The sequence below is a fragment of the Pleurodeles waltl genome, chromosome 12, assembly GCF_031143425.1.
Source record: "Pleurodeles waltl isolate 20211129_DDA chromosome 12, aPleWal1.hap1.20221129, whole genome shotgun sequence".
Lineage (NCBI taxonomy): Eukaryota > Metazoa > Chordata > Amphibia > Caudata > Salamandridae > Pleurodeles > Pleurodeles waltl.
Genome location: NC_090451.1, coordinates 273044563 through 273066046, shown reverse-complemented (window position 1 = coordinate 273066046; position 21484 = coordinate 273044563). Strand labels below are relative to the sequence as shown.

At 42.4% G+C, this 21484-nt stretch overlaps 1 protein-coding gene across 1 annotated transcript in view; it reads left to right on the top strand.

Moving 5' to 3' along the window:
- The first annotated feature begins 526 nt into the window (after positions 1–526).
- Positions 527–21484, top strand: part of NUP93 (nucleoporin 93) — a 305671-nt gene continuing 284713 nt past the window's right edge. Inside the window, exons 1-2 of the mRNA XM_069215817.1 lie at positions 527–636; positions 9172–9363. Coding sequence (XP_069071918.1) covers positions 9185–9363 — 179 coding nt within the window. The 5' untranslated portion in view covers positions 527–636; positions 9172–9184. The remainder of the gene's footprint in view (positions 637–9171; positions 9364–21484) is intronic.

Here is a 21484-nt window from a genome sequence, read left to right as displayed (position 1 = left end):
TAACACTGGCATCTCTGACTATGGAGATGTGCGCCAGCACATGTTGGCTGTGGTTCTGGGCTGTGGGGGAAGTGGTGCGTGGCAGCCACGTGAGCAGGGCAGACTCAGGTAGTCACAAAGTGATGGTGGGACCGGTCATGGATCGCCACGGGGGTTGATGCGTTCACAACCGATCCTGTTTGTTGGGCAGGGCTCTTTGGCTGTTGCCCACTTTCTAGGGTCTATGGTTAGGTCGGTAACCGCCATGTGACCGAGTCCCGGCAGGGTACGGCATGACATTAATTCAATCCTAACCAGGTACGCGAAGGACGAACAGGGCAACACTGTCTCACTCACTAGCACACTCAATCTCAAACACCACTTCAGCGCACTGAGCGGTACCCGCCAAATCATGCCTTGGACAAAAGCACGTGCAGAATCTGCAGCCAATCGGCACTTCGAATTCTGTGCGGCAGACTGATATTGGCTAAAGCGGATTTGAACCTCCAATCCCGGCTCACCTTACACATTAGCACTACTTCCACCACAGTCGTAGGATTGGTTGTTATGCTACCCGGAAGTGCAAAACTTGTGGCCAAATGACATCCGCTTGAAGATTCTATACGTACAGTGTGGGGCTGCGTTCACCGGCTCTGTGTAAGTAGTTGTCAATTAGAACACGTTGGTTGCAATGGCGGGTAGTGTAATTCACAATGAAATATGTTTGTAGATGTTTTTAATGCCACGCGAACGTAGCCGAAAGGTGCCTGAGGGCTGTACAGGGTTACTGCAAAGACACAGTCAACATGTGATAGACGGGATAGTTGGTCTGTGGCATCTTACTGCACCATGGTGTAGTGTTCATTAAATAGATGCAAGCGATTAGCAGTGCCCTAAATTGGGGTACGGACTTGGTGGTCTTGATGGATATGAGGATATCGATCTAAGCAGCGGTCCAAATGCATTAAAAAAAGTATAGGATCTGTGATGCTGACCACAGTGGGAAGGGGTGTATGTGAGCGTGGGGCTGGGTCAAAGGCGTGGCTTCCTCCCCACCCCACATATTCTGCTATTTAATAAGAATAAGTGGCTTATTCAGTGTTACAACTCAAGGTGAAAGCTAAAGCTAATTGGTCATGCAGTAGCACGCTCAGCTGTTCCTCAAGGTGCAAAATAACACTGGCAGCTCTGACTATGGAGATGCGCGCCAGCGCATAATGGCTGAAAACGCGTGTGGTTGCCAAATTATCGCATACAAGCCCCCCCGACCTCCAGTAGAAGCCATAGAGCTCAACCTGTACCGGATCTTCTGAAACATTAGAATCAGGAAGGTTAAGCAGACTGGGTATAGCTATCTTTACCTCCTCATCAAACTTCCTCTCATAGCCCTTACAGACAGGGTATAGCAATCAATAGAGCAGTAAGTGGAGTGGAACTGGAGACAGAGTGTATTGTGGCTCAATGCACCCAAATTTGAGCTATAGTTAACTATCCAGCCAGTGGACTGAGGACCCAGTTTCCTTATTTGATCAGGTCCACTGGAATCCATGCTTTGCCTCTGGATGTGAACCATGAAGTAAGATTGGTGCCTAATTTGAGCCGGTGGTTGCAGGTGGTGCCATCAGCATTTAATTTTGGGCACTAGCACTTATTTGTTCCTCATCACACTTTGACCCGGAAGGAGGAAGAAGAGAAAGATGGAGCAGTGACAAAGGGAGGAAGCAGAGATGACAAAGAACGTGCAGGAGAGAGAGAGAGAGAGAGAGAGAGGCAGGGAGTATCTGGTGGTGGGTTAAAGGTGCATGAAGGGCTCTCAAGCCTACCCAAACTTGGTATTCACCACCACGAGCGCTGGTGGTGGCTTCTGAGAAAAAAATTGAGTCCTGTCTCTTAATATGTTACAAATTAAGCACTGGGAGGGAGGACAAAACTTAGGAGATGGGGGTGGTAACCCTTTCCATTCTCATGTGGCAATACATCAGATGTACTTAAATAAAGAGCTAAGTTGCTATGTTGGAATATAGCTGGGGTACACATTTAGAAAATCTGGAGTTCCTAAAATAGTGCGCAAGTACAATTTTTTATGTTTCCAAGAAACCTGGGCGATTGATCCATTTTTTCTGTAAGTGTACTGTTCCTTTTGTACCCCAGCCATTAGGTCAGGTCATGGCAGGGCTAAATAAGGGTTAGCTTTTTTTCTATCTGTGACTCTTCCAGGCAATGCAACAAAAAAGTTGTAAATTCAACACATTAACAGAATATTAGGATTAATATGAAGGGTACTTGGGACATTGTGTTAATTATTATAACAACATTTTTAGGAGTACCAGGGCAATGTGGTATATGCCTTAGAAAATGATTTGAAGGGTTTGTTTTTAGGTAATAGGGACACATATGTGACCACATGAAGCAAAGGCGGTTTGTTGTATTATAAACAATGTGGGCAAAGGGATGAAAAAATATGTGTTATTTAAGGAAATGCTTTGAACAAGGTTTTAAACAAAATTAATTTGAGTTTTGATAACAATATTTGTACTTTACAAGAGGATCACTGTCCAACATCTTCTTGAAGAGAAGAATATCATATGGGACACCCAGTATTGCTTCGGCTTCTTAAAGGAATTGGGTACTATTGTGCAGTGTTTGAATTTGCATCTTCTAATAGCAAATATATCCTGGCTAAAAAGGAGCCCTAAACACGGCATTTATGGTTTTGTCATTCTCTTTCATCAGTGTCAACCGTAGTAAAATGTGGGACCTTTTGATGAACGTGCAGGTAGAGGAGCTTATTATACAGTTACAGAGGCAACTGTGTACAGGGACTACTGCTGGTGTTAGGAATGGAAGTAAAGGAGAGTGTACAGAGTTATTTAATGTGGAAAAAAAGGACAAGGCAGAGCTGCATGTTAGCCTCTTTCTTAATCTCTTTATATATTAATAAAATTGAGGGATTTTTGGTGGACAGAGCTCGTGATTTGCCTCAAGTTGAGTCCCGACCCTCGCTGATTTTCTTAAATGTGGGTGATGCAGTTTTGATGGCTCACGCAGTTAATGCTTTTCAGACATTGCTTGAAAGCTGTGTCTTGTTTGTAGAGGACGCGGGGATGAGCGTGAATCAATGAAAGTGCTTTAGAACGATCACTGATGTTGCGAAGAAGAAAACAGGTCTGCACTTTCTTCAAGGAAAAATTATGGTTACTATTGATACTTTTCCTATTTGGACCTCCTATTTGTCATAATATTTGGAAATCCTTGCTGGCAGTAAGGAGTATATCCTTTGAAAGAGTTATTGAGGCTGTTTTTTCGATTTGCCACAAAGTTTGGTACGAAACCACTGAATGTGATATCCTCCATATACAATAGTAAATGTGTGACAGGGGCATATTATGGGACAGGATTATGGGGGATGTGAAAACTTTCCAGCACATGGAAAACAGATGCTTGAACGGATGCTGGCAGTCCCTCAGCTGTGCTCATTTCATTTGTCACAAGGAAATTAGTATTCCATATATTGAGGACAGGATTCATCTTACACCATTACTCTTGTGGCGCGCAGTATGGAACAAGCTGGCAGGTTCTTTAAAAAGGAGGATTATCCAGGAGTGTCTGGCATTGGATGGAATGGGTAAGATTCCCTGGTTAAATTATAGCACAAATGTGTTGGATAAGATTATTTTTCTCTCTGAATCATTAGTTGGTGTGAATAAAAGGGAACTGAAAATGAGTATTTTGATCTGGCTAAGAGAAATGAGAGGAAATAATGAAATAATAAAAGTTACTGTGTCTGCCCGTATTCTTTTACTCACCCAGCCAGGTATTCAACCTTATATAATAATGGTTACCAATTCAGGTCACAGGTTTTTATTAACAAGGCTTCGCCTGAATATTGTACATCGTTTGTTTGCCTTTATTTGATGGAGTTTACCTCTCTGTCCCTGCAATAATTTCTAGGGAAAAGGCACCTTAAATTTTTTTTTTTTCTGTAGTTTTTAGGTCGAGAGAAAGTGTTTGACCTCTTATATACTTTTTGTGGACCTAAAGCGATTTCGTTTGTTTGTGTCCTTTAAAGATCGTTGCTTGCTAGTGGTCAGTTCTGCCTCTTTGACCCTCCCTTTTCTCTTTTGGAGCAGGGACTAACTATTGTGTAATTCCACTTTCTTTATCTCTTGCTTTGCCAGAGTACTTTATCATTTCTTTGCTGCTCCTGTTATACTGTGGGTGTTTTAGGCCCATAGCTGCTTGAATTTTATGGTAGCATTTGTCCATCCCACCTCCTCCCATGTCGCCCACATACTTTTGTATTCATACTAGTGCTGTCATCGTCTCCTTGTGGCTCCTCTAACATCTGCTCCATCATTAAACCCTAACAAAAGGCAGCTCCCAGGCTTGGATTGTTTTCTTTTCTTTTAGGCCAGCCCAAGGTGTTTTTTGGAAGCCAGGGCTCTGTGTTTTCACTTTTGTATAAACAGGGTTGTAAATGTTATCTTATAGCTCACTGGAACTAGCAGAGGAACCTGGCTGCCTCAGTCTGATGCCAGCTGAGCATGCTTCCAGCGGGTCTGACTGTCCTATCATCAGTATGTCTGTCTACCCTTCCATGTCTGGATTGGTAAAACAACAGTCTGTTTCTGTTTACCAGCCTATGTGCCAGTGTGTATATGTTTTCTGTTCTCCATATTTCACTCTTTGCCACTTTTTCTATTTACATTTAAATTCCTTTTTCTCTTTTTATCTACACTTGTCTGTCTATCTATCCCTATCTTTCTGACCGTCTCTGTCTGCCTGTTCATTTCACACAACTTTAATAGACACACTGTGCTGATTTGATTGCTTGCTACATAAAATATACCTTTTTGTTTTATGAAAATTCTGTCAATTACAACTACTGAGACCATTGACGAGCCTTAATGGAGGCGAGAAAATGCACATCGTCTTCTAGTATCAGTGTATTTTTGTTCAGAAGACTGCTTTTATCCAGTTCCTTATGCCACATTTACCCATGCATTGACTGCTGCGTAACTTGCATGTAGTCTGTTTTTACTTTAGTAACACGTTTGTAAGTGCAAGTAGAACACAACATAATACAGAAAAAAGCAAACAAATGTATTAGAAGCAATAACAAGAATGTAGTCTGTAAAATGTCAGGGAAAAGTCAAACTGGTGCTGTTCAATAGAAGCACATCATTGCATCATATCCATACAATCAGCTAATGATTCCCCTTACAAAAACAAACAGCAAAGTCATGTGGTACTTATATCTATGCACATAACCGCATTACTTAGACAAATGCAGGATCTAGGTGTACACTATCCCATATGAGTCATTGTTAAACAATACTTTAGTAAGTTGAGCCCATTTGGACGCTGTCCAATATGATTAATTATTAAGCAAAATCAAACACAATGTCCAAAGTCCATTCACCCAGTAGCGACAACCTCAAATCTGTAATAAATGCTCATACTCAATATAACTTTCCAATTACATAAGTTGTGTCTCTCACACAAAATGGTCCCGCATATATCTTTGCAGAATAGAGAAGGTGGTAAGGGCAACTGTTTTCTGAAGTTACTCCACAATCTCATTCTCTAAAATATTGACCATATTTTCACTGGTGCTAGACAATTCCAGATTTCAGGCAATCTGGTTCCCTGCTTTCTTTGAGTGACAAGTAAATACTGTCCACCAGCAAGCATTTGCAAAGCAATTGGTCTTGAATTTGCGAGAGTTAGAGATATTGGCATTGTAAATTAAAATATATTTTACCCATGTGTTTTGGTTTGAAGTGGAATTATGTGGGTTGGATTGGAATTGTTGTGGAATTTTATGGGGCGGAACGGTGTGGTGTGGAGTGGATTTGTTAATCCAATCAATCAGGAATTTGTAAAGCGCACTACTCACCCATGAGGGTCTCAAGGTGCTGAGGGGGGGGGGAGGTGCTGCTACTGCTCTAACAGCCAGGTCTTGAGAAGTTTCCTGAAGGTAAGGAGGTCTTTGGTCTGGTGCAGGTGGGTGGGAAGAGTGTTCCATGTTTTGGCAGCGAGGTGCGAGAATGATCTACTGCCGGTTGTAGTTCTGCGGAGAGTAGTTTGTTGAGGTATTCTGGTCCAGTGTTGTGCAGTGCTTTGTGAGCGAGGAGTGTGAAGGTGTTTCTCTTGTTGACTGGGAGCCAGTGCAGGTTTTTCAGGTGGTCTGTGATGTGGCTGTGGCGGGGGATGTCCAGGATGACTCGTGTGGAGGTGTTCTGGATGCGTTTCAGCCTCTTCTGGAGTTTGGCCATGGTTCCTGCGTAGATGGCATTGCTGTAGTCCAGCTTGCTGCTTACAGGGCTTTTGTGACTGTTCTTCTGGTTTTGTGGAGTGGAATTGTTGCACGGTGTGCAGTGCAACTATATGCATAGTACTTATGTGGTATTGCATCTACTAGAATTATGTGGAGTGGGATTTTGGGTCATGGAGTGTAATTATGTGGATTAGTATTTGTGTTGTGGAGTGGTATGTTTAGGAGGTCTATTATGTAGTGTGCTGTCGCATTTTGTGGCATGATGTGGAATTTGGTGGTGTGGATTGGATGTGTGTGGTGTTTTCTGCGATATATGTATATTTTGAGAACCTGGGCTATAAACCTCGTATACGTATTCTTATATGTTTCAAACTCATAGTTACCTCTGAAACCGGTACTGTTTGTTCTAGATGTGCCCAAGAGCTAGGTTGAATTGTTTATGCCATAGTAGGGATGACGGTTGTTGTCATAGGATGAATTGGTTTTATATATATTTTATTTTATGTTTTTATTGATCCTGATTGATTATTTATTGTTATGGTCCTTTTTCTGTTAGATTTGTTTTACTGTACTTTTGTGGTTTTATTGAAACTGAATAAAGTATTTGAATGAATAATAATTTCATCACCGTTTTACAGATCTGACAATCACTTTGGAGATACCTATCATGTTTAGCTTGCTCTCTTGGTCGGGGATGGTGGTGGGGAGGGAGAGAAGAACACACCTAAGGGGATGGTAAAAGAAAACAGCGCTTCATTTTGCTATTTTCTCTCCCATAGGAATCTTTGATCTCTGCTACAGGAAAAAAAAATCCTGAATGGAATTATACCAAACTTGAAATGAAACTAGATCTTTGCTCAGGCAACCACCCTTGTTTGGCTTGGTGTAAGCCCGTTCATTAATTTTGAGGAAATTAGTATTACACAAATGTATTAGTGGGCTTGGCAGGGTTAAAATTTAGTCCATTGGCAGTCCTCTTACCCAAGTCCACGTACATAAATGTAAAAAATAAATGCTCCTCCCTTGTACAAGGCTGCTTTGTGCTCCTGTCATGCATTTGAGATCTGCAGTACCAAAGTTGGGACTCCAAACAGGGTTTGCAAATTCTTGAAAGAATATAGATAAAAAACATGGCTTGTCCCTATGGTCACAGCACTGGATGCATGGCCTTTGGACCCTAAGCGACCGCAGCGACTGGCCATCTCCTCCCAAGCATGGTGCAAGTCTGTGCATAGCAGGGCTTGAAAAGCGCCATTGGTTGGTTGCAGGGCTTGGCAATAGGCCTAGTCCTACAGCCAATCATGGCTGCCCATGGCTGATAGCTGTGCAGCGGGATTTCAGTGCCCTTGATCAACTGTTGGATGTAGTAAATTATAAAACAGAAATTACCTAAAAAAAGGTTAAAATTAAGTTATGGTTAGATTTGTTTATAACACCTTAGTATATGGTTAAAATAACCTCAGAAATTCAACCAAAACAATTAGACTTCTGATTTGGAGATTTGGTTAAAACACTGAAATTGGCCATTTTGCACAATAATGTAAACCAATCCTAACTTAATCTCCTGACAAGCACTGTTGAAAACCTTGCATTTGATATCACTGAAGACATCTCTGCTGATATCGCAGATATCATCATTGGTGACGTCACTGATATCATCTGGTTTTAGCTTCAGTGTTAAATTCACACATTTTACCCTGTCCCTATACACTTTTTTGGTTACTGTGACGCTTTCATCCTGCGAAATTTTGCAGCTTCTGTTTGTTGCATTAATCATTACTTTTTATGAATGGAGTCATCATGTGGGAGACCAAGAGCTCCAAAAAATTGAGATATTTCCCCAGTGGCGTCTAGACTGTGTGAGAATCATGTCACAGCACACAGAGTTTACTACCTCGAAAATAGACTGAGTGTGACCAATTTCAATAAAAAGACAAACTTGATTGATTAGACTGCATGTGACATGAAGGTGGCTGCATATCATTACATCCTGAGTAAGCCTTGTGGAAGCCCTTTTGCATAAGTGCAGTGCTCACACGCCACAGGCCTGAACAATCTCGTCTCCACTGGTTTCACCCTTTGTAGATCAAGAGAAAAACTGTGAAACATAACTTCATTATTCACACTCACAGTTCTGAAGGTAAAAGGAGGATGGTGTATTATCATTCAGCACTGGGGATTTGAATATTCATGGGGTAGGTCGCAATTTGCGACCCCTTTGGGAATGGCCGCCCTCATAGGGATGGTGGGTGGCCTGCTGGAGACGGCATACCACTATTTCTGTGACTGCTTTTAAATAAAGCAGTTTTTTGTTTTTTTTCAATGCTGCCCTTTTTCCTTAAAGGAAAATGAGATGCATTTCGAAATCAAAAATGACAAGTTTTCTTTAAAAATTTTTTTGCTACCATTCTCAAAGGTGAAAGGGTCCTATGGGGACCCCTTCCCGTTTGCGAATGGGTTAGCACCAGTTTCAAACTGGTGCTAACTGCGATTGTTTTGCGGTCACAAAACAATCAAACATACCAACTGGATTCGGTGTTAGGAAGGGACGCCCTTGTCACTCCTCTTCCTAATACCAAATAGCAAACCCCAAACTGCGATTCGTTTACAAGTTACCGAATCGCAGTTTGGAATTTGTACATCCCACATAGCATTTTTTAAGTCGCAAACGGGCTGATTCGCCATTTGCGACTTGAAAACTGCTTCGTACATCTGGCCCTTGGTAACGTAAAATACCTTCATGTTTGTATTTCCATTTGAATACAAGTTTTATTATAATTGATGCCTCTTTTGCAGTTCTAGGGAAAAGCAGATATGTATGGGAGGAGGTGTGTTCCATAGTTGATTAGTTAATGTGAAGTAGTTCATACCAAAACTTGATCATTTTTTTATTCTTCCATTTTTTTTTTAAGTGCTTTGCTCGAAATGGACACAGAGGGATTTGGAGAACTTCTTCAGCAGGCAGAGCAGCTTGCAGCAGAGACCGAGGGCATCTCAGAATTACCTCATGTTGAGCGCAATCTACAGGAAATCCAGCAGGCAGGGGAACGCTTGCGTTCTCGCACCCTCACACGCACCTCGCAGGAAACTGCGGATGTAAAGGCGTAAGTTGAATCACTTATTTTCTTTTAATACCTGTGTTTGCTGCCTTATTGACCTGAGGGATACACAGGCTGGGCTGTGAATGTCTTAAGCATATCTCGAATAGCCTACAGAAATTGAACAGCTTCTCTAATAATCCTACAGAAAACCCAGGAGCTACTCTTCATTTCTTTTGTTTGTTTTTTGTTGTTGCTGCTAATTGAAATTCTAGGATATATTTATCAACTAGATATTTTTACAGCATATTGGATTTTAGTGGCATTGTCAAAGGCCAATTCAGAAATACATTTTAAGAGCAGGACTATTCTTTGAGGATGGAGTTTTATTCAGCTGAATTACACCTTGAGCCACCGGCATCTGCAATGTCTCCATCAGCAGTGGAATTTTCCTCAACAGTTTGGTTCTGAAGCAATAAAGACTGTTGTGCTTTTATTAAATGTATAACAACTCCTTCCTGGTATAACAGATAATGTTAGCACTACAGTGAATTCTTCCCACTGCCAATAGTCTTTGAGAAACATTTGCAAAGACTCAGAGAACATCACATCTCATTCCCTAGTCGTCTTGTGTCTCCTGTAGCTGAGCTCTGGAAAATACCATCTTAATTGTTAGTGCAAGAGTAATGCTTTTACATGTTTTAACAAGATGAAGTTGGTATCCTATTTTTCTAGCCTAGACGCTCAAAGTTCTGCCCTCTTGGCACTAGATGGCACTTTTCACTACTGAATATAATTCAAATGCCTAGTCTTCTTTTGGAATTGATGTTCCTTTTTTTTCTCCTCCCCTGTCTCTTAACCCTTGCCTGTATCCCATGAAAACAATGGGTTTCTGCTACATATTTTGGCATATTGAACATAAGCTAGGCCCTGTACATCTTAGCAACAGTAGTAGTCATATAATGTATGTACCCAGCTCCCTATCCGGTCCCATATCTTCTCCGAAAATCCTGGCTTGGCGATTTTGTGTTTTTCTGGTGAAATATTTGAAATGTAGAAATTAAAGATCTTGCATGTTCCACGGATTGTCAGGAATAAACGTGCAACACTCGGTATTTATTATTTTAGGTACCCCACCCTCCATAGCCAGGATCAAATCTAAGGCCATTCTGTTTTGCATAACAATGCTTCCCATTGCAATAATTTCTTCTGCAGTGTTAGAAAGAGCAGCTATGGTGTTCCGGGCCTAGCTCTTGCTGTGCTGCTGCACCGTCCCTGCTTCCACTTGGTTCCCAGTTTTTTTTCTTTTATTCATAGTGCCTCTCTCCTTGTTCCCCTAGTTTTTTCTTTGATTTTTCTCCTGGTCTCTTAATGTCTCTCTTCTTGTTCTTGCACTGATTCGTTCCTTGTTCCTCCGTTTTATACTTTGCTTTTTTTCCCTAGTTTCTCCCAGTGCCTCTCTCTCTATGTCCTTTCACTGACTCTCCCCTTGATCTCCTGATTTTCTTTGCTTTTTCTCCTGGTTTCTCTTGGGGCCTATTTCCTTGTTCTTTCACTGGTCCTCTCATTCGTCTCCCATTTTTATCTCTTTGCTTTTATGCCTTGTTTCCCCTTTCTTTTCTCATCTTCGCCGTTTATCTTAGCCGCTTGCTCCCTGCCTGCGTTGTTTTCCTGCCTAGCCCTGCCCACCACCTTCCAGCACCCGTCCTTCCTCCCAGGACCTTCTTAATGGAGGCCGCATCGCGGGCACGCTGCTTGCGTGCCAAAAGCAAGCTTGTCCATGCCTGTCTGCACCTGGACTTCACATAGCACCAGAACCCCTGGTCCCTGATTCACCCACAGATACAATGCCATCGCCCTCTGAGCCCTAAATACTGGACGTCCCAGCAAATGCTGCTGACGTGCTGCACCACACTCAGTGGTAGGACCATTCTCCTATGACGGATACACCTTCTCCTGCACCAGCACGACCACCACCATGCCACAAATCACCACGCTGCCCTTTCACTACACCATGCCAGAAGCAACCCACAAATTCCACCGCATACCTCTCAACACACGCTCTGTGTGCAGGCACTCCACTGAATTATGGGACATCATCGCCAGCCTTGCACAAAATATCCTCACCGAGGCCTGGCTCAACCCCACATCCTCCTCAGACTTTGCCACAGCGATCCCCAACGGATATAAAATTCCTCACCAAGACTGCGCCAACAAGTCAGGAAAAGGAACAGCCATAGTCCTCAGAGACCATACAGTGCAACACTCCCACCCACACCCCATGGAACACTTCAGCTTCAAGCTCCAAATGAACAAAAAGACAACCATCACAGGCACTCTCTTATATTGACCCCACCCCCAGGAGCGTGCTCCAGCTTCTGCAACACCATCACAGATGTCATTATGCCCTTAGTCTTAGACTCCAAGAGCTACATCTTCCTCAGCGACCTAAATTTCCACATTGATGACAACAACACTGCACACTTCCTCAACAGTATGAGCAGCCCTGGACTGACCCGTATCATCCACTACCCTACACATACTGCAGGACACATGATGGACCCCAGCTTCACCTCCAGCAGCTATGTCACCAGCAACCATGTCAAATATGGCCAAGTCACTGAACTCACATGGACTGATCACTCCATCGCCCACTTCAGCATTTCCAGCCCGTGTACTGCCTCCCCCAAGATGACCAGCGCCGCCCACCGGGATGGAACACATTTTTAGAGAGCAGCTGGACAGATGCCCTCAACACCTTCAACCCGCCATGACCTTGAACAGGGAATTAAGAACTCTAACGCCTGGATCACCAATTGCGCTGACAGGATCATCCTCACCAAGATTAACATTGAGAAAAAAAACCTACAAAAAGGCCAGCTGGTACACCCTAGAACTCAGAACAGTGAAACAATACCGCAAACAGCTAGAGATGAAATGGCGTGCCAGCAAAGACACCTCAGACAGGGCAGCCTTTAAGACCCTCCTCAACTTCTACCACCTCATAATGAGAGCAACTAAGAATGCAACCCTAGCCACACTTATTGAAACCAGTGGCAACAACACCAAGGAACTCTTTAACATCATCAAGGAACTCTCCAACCCGACTGCCAGCAAAAATACATGACAACCTCACAGGTGCTGTGGGACAACCTCGTCAACTTCTTACACGACAAGATCGCAACCATATTCAGAAAGTTCAAGCCCCAACCTACACTTACAGACTTCATTGAATATACCACCACAATTACAAACACGAACCACAGGCTGACCACCTGGAACCTCCTCTCCTCCAAGAACACCACCTCCACCATGAAATCCATCCACTCGAGACCACCCACCTCCCCACAGGCCCTTGCCCACACCACATCTTCAGTCTTAGAAACCAAAGGCTAGGTCAGGAACTCACCTACCTGCTCAACCCCTCCATCACCACTGCAACATTTCCTGAAGCTTGGAAATACGCTGAAGGAAGACCATTACTCAAGAAACCCTCTGCAGATCCCACTCAAACTACTGACCAATCTCCCTGCTCCCTTTCCTATCAAAGGCCCTGATCATCAAGAAGCAACTCATGACATACCTGGAACAGAACCAGCTACTTGACGCCTCACAATCCAGCTTTGGCAGAATTCATAGCCCCGAGTCTGTTCTGATTGCAGCCACCAACGACATCGGAACCCTCCTTGACTGAAGGGAAACAGCAGCTGTGATCCTCCTCGACCTCATGGCAGCCTTTAACACCGTACCCCACCTCACATTAAAATACTCCACCACATCAGCATCCAATGAGGTGTGCTCAGATGGATCACTTCCATTCTCACTGGAAGAACTCAGAGGATCCACCTCCGAACCTAATGAGATCACCTGCGGTGTCCCACCCAAGTATCATTCCTCAGCCCCACACATTTCAACACATATATGATCCCGCTGACCAACATCGTCAGATCCAACGGTCTCAACATAGTCGCCTACGCTGACGACACTCAGCTCATCCTCTCACTCACCGACCACCTCACCACCACCAAAGCCAACGTCCACAGATGCATTACATTCATCGCCAACTGAATGAGGGAGAGCTGTTTGCAGCTGAACACAGACAAGACGGAAGTTCTGATCTTTGGCAACAGCAGCAACACTTAAAACGATTCCTGGTGGCCATCAGACTTAAGACCTGCATTCACTCCATCCAAACATGCCAGAAAACTCTGAATCGTCATTGACAACAAGCTCCCAGATAAATGCGCAGTCTCCTCCAACTGCTTCCTCACTCTGCGCGTTCTATGAAAAATCTTCAAGTGGCTAACCTGGCATATGAGATGCACCGTGATACAGGCCATTATCACCAGCTGACTTGACTGAGGCAATGCCCTCTATGTAGGAATCACCACACATCTCCTACAAAAACTTTAGACCATACAGAACGCCGCAGCCATACTCATTCTCGACCTTCACTGACAAACCCACAACACACCGCACCTTGGGCAACTCCACTGGCTCCCATTACAGAAGAGATGCCAATTTAAGTTGCTGACCAACGCGCACAATACTCTACACAACCAAGGACCAGCCTACATTAACCACCGCTTGAACTTCCACTGACCGTCAAGAAGACTACGTCCTGCTTGCCCACATTCCCGGCATCTACTGGAGCAGAAGTGGAGGCCGATCATCACAGCAAAGACCTAGAACAGCACCTCACGCAACTCCAGACCATCACCTTGCATCCAGAAATCCGTAGGGCCCTCAAATCCTGGCTGTTCGAACGAGCCGTTGAGACCTGCAAGCTCCTGGATACCCTATTGGGTGATTAGCCACTCTCTATAAATACTGGTTGATTGATTGATTGGCCAATCTTTCAATTTCTTGGCTTGCTTTCTTATCTCTTTACCACATATAAAGCTACACCTGTTGGAGAGATCAATGCTGGAAAAAACTCCCAAAGTATCTTATTTTGCATCCCTCCTCTGAGAGTAAAAATGAATGTTTTTAAAGTGTGTTGTATGTTTGTAGGGAGACCAAAGCTAAATAACAGAAGCCACTCCTTCTGACTCGTAACAAAAAACAAGCGTTTTCCCCACATATGTGGTACATATCCTCATAACTCCCTACTTTGTTTTACCGCCTAACATTCTGAAACATGTTAAAAAAAAAAAAAAAAAAAATGTACGGGTTATTACTTTCACCTGTGTTTATAGTACTCTTGCGGGCAAAGCAAAGTGCCCTTGTCATTCCATGCCATAAATTCAGAGCCGGATTAGTTAGCAAAGCATTCTCCCCAGTTTCCGGCTTCACTGTAAAATCGCAGCTCTCTCTCTTGTAGGGATGGGTAGTGTCTTTTGTGATTTTCATATTTTCTCTGCTTCAGACAATATACATTGTATTTGTTTTTAGGGATTGCAGATTTTGCTACTTTTGATTTCTCATCTAGCACTTTCCATTCATGACTTCTAGTGAAAAGTTCTGGTTACCTGTAAGTGCAACGAAGGGTAAATGAAACCTGACAATGGAAACGAAAGAGGTATTTGCTCATACGTAGCTCCCTCTGCTAGAGAGGCAGGGATATAAGTACACACCCAAAAGTTTGATACATTCATAGTCGAGTAGTAGATCAGCTAAATATAAGTATTTTCCCCTTATTCATTTTGGTGATGGGTGCACATGTCATTCTCTTCATTTTTTTCCATTTTATGTAACATTATTTGGGTGAAGACCTACCATACTTCACTGGATAAACCATTTGCGTCAGTAATGCCAACATCAATCCATTATGCAAGTAGCAAACACAGCCCCCATGATAACCTGGTCTAACACCTGTCCCCGAATTTTTATATATTTATATATATTTTTTTTTTTCCCTCCCACACCCCATTTCTCTTGGGTCTGACCTCGCTGCAATGTATTCTTTTGTTTGCTTTTTGTACTTTGGTTGTTTGCCTTACTTGTTTTCACTTGCAGCAGTTTGACTGTAATAGTTTGTTTCATGGTCCTTGGGGACTAGGCTCTCGTCTGATGCTTTCACATTACTTGTGTGTGATGCATCACCCACATCAACATTGTTTTCCATTTCACAGCGGTGCTCCTAAACAAGAGGACTTAATAAGGGTCTTATCTCCTAGCCTGCAAATAGTATTTCCAGAAATTATTCTTTAGACAGTCTCCGGGCTCCAGACTGTGACATACAGTAGTTGATGAGACAGGGGCAAGTTACTGGATCTGGTGGGTCGTAGAGCACACCACATCAGGGAGTCGCTTTCAATCGTCCATGATCAATTCAGCAGTTATTGACAACAAAAAAGAAGCTGTCAGTACACCAGGTGCTCTCATTGGTCTGCCTATTTGAACTTCTTGCTGCGACAATTCTTTATTTCTGTTTAGAATGTAAAGTATACTTCTAAGCACAAGAGGAAGGGCATTGGGCCACTTCAAGGTGGTGTACTTGCACCATATTGTCAGCCTTTTTCCTTTTTTTTTTTTTTTTTTTTTTAAATAAAGCATTCTCTCTTTCACTCATACCCAAAGACTGTGGGTGAATGCACAGTGTAATTGCTGAGTGATGCTACGGACCGGCAGACTAGTTTCATCATTTTATTCTTGAAGTGTCCATCTTTATCACTTTCTGTGTAATTAATACTCCATACCTTCCCTACCTCCAGTTCTTTTAGTAACCAATTTGCTACAGTTAATATGTTACACCTGCACATTGGATAGTCTGCCTTTCATTTTGAGAACAGACAGACTACAGTCTGTACATATTCAGGTCTCGAAAAATCTACTCGACCACTTGCTATGGTGAGTCATTTTTTATGAGGTCGAGCTATTCTTAGAACCTACGTGCCCCTTCTGGCAAGTGGGCAAAGAACAGGTATTCTGTTCAGACAGAAACTGAATTGGCAATAAAGATGCCTTTAAATCTTATTCTTGTCACGTGCTCTGTGTTCAGAGACAGAGGTCAAAAGTCATATTGGCTTCTTGCAGTGGAAATAACTGTCTGACCTGTGTGAAATGAAAGGCTGTGGGTATCGGGTCTTAGATAACACACAACATTTATATAACTAAGTCAACTTAACAAACATTTCAAAATATATTACAATAGTTTCAAAATATATTACAGAAGTTGTGAAAGATCATTTTTTGTACTTGTGTTATGAAAAAAATATTTTAATAAAATGAAAAAAGTCAGAATACTTTACCTGGTGATGTGCAAATGATATTTTTTCTGAAGCCTAATTGTCACAGATTACTGTTGATACACTATATAGTTTTATCATTAAAGCTGCAAGTTAGTGGGAAAGAATTTGGACATTTCTTGGAAATGTACTGTCTGTAAATGAGAGTGCATTACCACATCATGCTTTAGGAATATACTTATTAGAAGTGAGTGTTTAAACATAAACTGAGAAACACTCCTCCCCTGATGGCAAATCTTTTAGTAAACTAAGGGGCAAGTCATGCATGGATCATGTGTACACTATATGTGGGCTAGATTTATTACATGGAACAAACGTTTAGTGTATTTAATCAAACAAAAGAGGACTTTTTTTTTTTTTTTACAGCAGAACTACTAAACTTGCATATTTGAAGGCGCACTCATATATGAGAATGAAGAAAAGGGTGATTGTAAAATACAATAATTGCATAGAATCACACAACTTGAGACCCGTTTCTGGGTCAAGTACATTACAGTTAGGTCGAGTAGATTGTTCAGTCTACTCGACCTGCAGGTCTCGTAACATTTTAATGATTTTTTTAGGCCTACATATTGACGGCCCCTAGCAGGAGGTAATTCAATAAAATCAGTTTGCAGTCTTAAAAATGGGCCATAGGTTAAAGGGAAATTGACTGATGGTAACCAAAGTTTCTTTCTCTCCATTATTCTTTTTAGCACACTATACATCATGAGCAATAGTCTTTCGCACAATTAAAAGTTTTCATTCCACCATACTTCGTGGAAATTTGGCTGTGATGGTGTCTTTTCCGGAGTGCGTGGACCCATGGAACAATTTTACTATCTGTAACAACAAAGAGTTTGGTAATTTCACTCTTTCCCTTTGGTCCACACACACACACACACCCCTCCATTGCACCTGCAAACCTTTCGCCCCCACTTCTGCTTTTCTCACTGTTCTGAATCCTCTTGCATACTTCTGAATGCTTCCATTGTTTTTACAGGCACATTAGGGACAATCACCACTGCAGTCTACACTGCGTCCTGTCGGGGATGTTGAAGGCCTAAAACTTTGCCACCTCGTCACCAAAATTGCCTCTTGAAACCTCATCAGACCCTTCCAATGTGCTGCACACTTTACAATGGCTTTCTGGACTGGTATCTTTAGAGTGCACAACAGATCTAATACTCTGGGGCTGTTGTGTTTGGCATACCAGTAGAGGTCCTACACGCCACCGGAGCTGGCTGTAGTCATGCATCACCCCAAAAACTTAGCAAGAGTCAGTATAAATTGTCCTATTTACATAGTTTTCTCAACAAAATGTTATTGTGAGTGCCATTAGTTCTGCCGCTTGTGTTGACGGCACATCCTCATTTATTTTTTCAGCGGAGCAAACCGCATAAACGGCTCTCAGTACTCCAACATTGTCTCTCAAACATGAGCTGCCTACATACAACACATTAACACACCATTTCAAAGGTTCGTCTTTTATATCTGGTCGATGTTTGGTACTCAACCCCGCATCTTTTAACAGATGGTGGGAGAATCGAGCAATATTGTTTCATAACCGGTTAGTTGGGCATCAGTCAGATGTTGTGTTTTACATTGGATAAGCAACGTTTCATCTGAATTAGATGCATACAATGTCACAGGATGCCTCTAAACAATATTATCAGATTGGTATACTGCCACCGCTGCAGCCACAACTGCTCTCAGACACTGCGGAGAAACTCCCGCTATTGGGTCCCGTCAAGCTGAAGCTGTAAAGTATGTAACTGAGTGTTGCTGATCACTGTGACGCTGAGTCAGTACAGACACTGAACACCATTCTTTCTCTGTGCACTGCAAAGAGAGCTCTTTGTATTAATCAGGCATCCCTAAAGCTGGGGAGAAGCACAAAGCATGTTTCTGTTTCAGATCCAAAAATGACTTTTGGCACTCCTCTGACCAGTGCACAGGGTCAAGTACATCTGTTAGGAGTTGCTCTATAGGGGAGGACTTTGGGAACCACTACCTGTAGTTTCCTACCCTACCTCTTGGTGTGGGTTGTGGGAATTTGTTATGCAGTTGTCATTCTTTCGTGGGACACGTTGCTTGTACCTTTCTCCAACTCGAGTCACAAATATATCACCTATGGTTGCCAATACTGAAGATTTGTAAGAAAAACGTTATGTCCTCTTACGCTAAATAACTTCTCAAAGCAATAGTATCCCATTTCCATGCCCCCCTGGTAGGTGAGAGAACCAGCAAATCATCAGTGCATTTGACTGACTTGGATCCATGAATGGGGCGCAAGGATTCAAAATCCTTATCGAGACCCTGAGAGAAGATATATAGTGACTCTGTAGACCCCTGTGGGATTCATTCTCAACAAAACATCATAGTTTTAAATCAGAAGGCATGCAAATATTGGCTGTTCTTGTGCAGTTGTATGGAGAAAAATACGGAACACAGTAAAACATTTTGCTGTGACAGGTAACTGGAACAAAATCGCATCATGGTTCAAGACCAAAGGAAAATTAGAGACCACTATGTCAATAATAGCTCTTAAATCTTGGGCCATCCTTCAAGAAACACAATCAGCTTTTCGCACATGGAGAGGTGGGATGGGTATTACAGGGGCTTGACTATATATTCTTGTAATGATGCCCTGTTGTAATTAATCTTGCATCACTGGCTCAATTTGACTGTATCCAGCATCACACCTATTTCGCTGGAGTAATCTTTGACAGCTTAAAGCAATCTTAAATCAGGGTCACCATCAGATCCATGCCCATCTAACCTGCTATCCTTAGGGGCGATCTTCATTGATCCACTGAAAATAAGGTACTTAATGGGTTGTTAGTGATAGCTATGAAACCCAGCTCCTGGAAACAAGCTAAAGTTCTGCCTCTGCTGAAGAAACCTGTGGATCTAGGTGTCAACTCCAAGTACAGGCCTGTCTTCTTACTACCAGCACTATCAAATTCTGGAGAAGCTTGTGACTCAGCAACGTTATTCAATAACCTGCTCCACCCGAGCCAGTCTGGCTTCATGCACCATTAATGTACTGAGACTGCGCTAATGGAGGTAACGCAATACATCAAAGGCATGTTAGATGCCAGGGGAAAGACCGTGCTAATCATGTTAGATCTATAGCAGTTTTGTGCACGTCCCCCCATTACAAGCCTTGGACTCGCTTGCCTCCTTTTTGGCAGGCAGAAGTCAACAGGTTTGGATTCCACTTTTCTCTTCAAAACCACCCAAGCTAATGGTGGGAGACCCCCGGGGCTCTGCTTTGAGGCCAGCACTATTTAATTAATATCTCACTCATCTTGTCCAGATACCAGAAGCTGTAGGGGCTAAAATGATATCTTATGCTGATGATACTCAGCTGCTGTTCTTATTTGGCAAGGGAGAAAGGATTTCAGGGATGCTGATTAAAACTGCGGTTTTCCATTGGATGGCCGTACCCCCACTCAAGTGCAATGCTGACTAAACTGATTTTTATTTTTTATTTTTAACAACACTCTCCCAGAAACATAGCAGAATTTCTGTCCTCAAGATGCTCCCCCTCTAGGACTACAGGGTGTCATAGTAAAAAATGTAGGGGTCAAATTTGATGATAGTTTGTCCTTCAAGCCACAAATCAAGCCTGTGGTAGGCACTTGCTTTGGAATTCTGCGCTCCCTTAAAACGTTTTTGACGCACTGATAACCTCTGAGGGAGAAACCTGGCACAGGTCATCTGTCTTCCCTGTCTCTGAGCTAATTAAAGGGAAGTGCATATAGGTGGACATTATTTTTGAGCTTATTCTTGCAGCATACACATGTGGATCTGGAACCATGCTTAATGTTTATTCTCAGGACAGATGATAAGCAGATAAGTTTAGTTTGGTAGCAGCCCCAGTGTGTCAAGTCATGTGTATGACTGTGGCATCCATATTTGGCTGAACCTAAGGGTGTCTTCAAGGGTAGATGTCTTGCCACATGATCTCCAGAGTGAATCAATTATTTTTGGCACCTGGCCAAGTGACTGGATTAGTGTAATAAATGTTTGCTTGTGCAAATGCTGCTCCCGTTTTAAAGACAGTTTCAGTTGTTGTCTGGGTATGGACAATTTATGTGGGCAAGACTCCCTAAAGTTGCAGTTTCATCTCAAAATTCTTGTTCGCTAGCTGAAGTTAGTCAATGGTGCGAAAACATTTTTGGGGGGTCGCCTTGCTGTTTTTTCTTTAATTTATAAGCCATCAAAATGAAATGTCTTTAATATTGCTCCAGTCTTCTTCAGTAGCTGAGAAATGCAGTGAGTATACAGTTGTAAAGCTTGCCAAGCGCTAGCCTTTTTGAACATCTGGTATTTCTCATAGGTTGCATCCTGGGTGATACACATTTATGTTAAGAACTCTCAATACTTCCTGAAGGCAGCACACATGCAGTGGGAAATTAGTCCCTTGGAAAAGTAGTGGTGAGGGAATAATAAAATGGCACTGGAGTTTGTGTGTGTAATTAAAACCTTCAAAAGTATCTGTGTAGAATCGATAATTGGTCATCATAGGTTCAACTAACTTCCAATGCCTTTCTTGCTCATCTGATGATCGAGCGATTTACAATACCATTGGTTTCCAGATGATACCACTCAGTTACCCTCTGCTATTTACCATTCTTCTCATGCAGTCAGCTAAACCCATTATCCTTAAGATCTTAGCATAAACGGTTTGAACAAGTTAGTACCATTGCTGATACATGCATTACTCTTAGTGTAATGATAAACTGATAAAACCAGAAACATAGATGACTGCCCCCATACATTAATTAATTAGCCGAAGATTTCAAGTTGCAAACCTTCCCATGGTAGTGGTGTAAACAGTACTGGAATTATTAAATATCTGGTTGCCCCCATGTTTCTTCCTTTGTACCTAACAAACCACTACTCATAAGATGATTAATTGTATTGTCCAAGCTAGGCTACATATCTTTTTTCGCACTCTTTATTTCTATGTATGTCTTTTATCTCTGTCATGAAAAATATTTACTGAC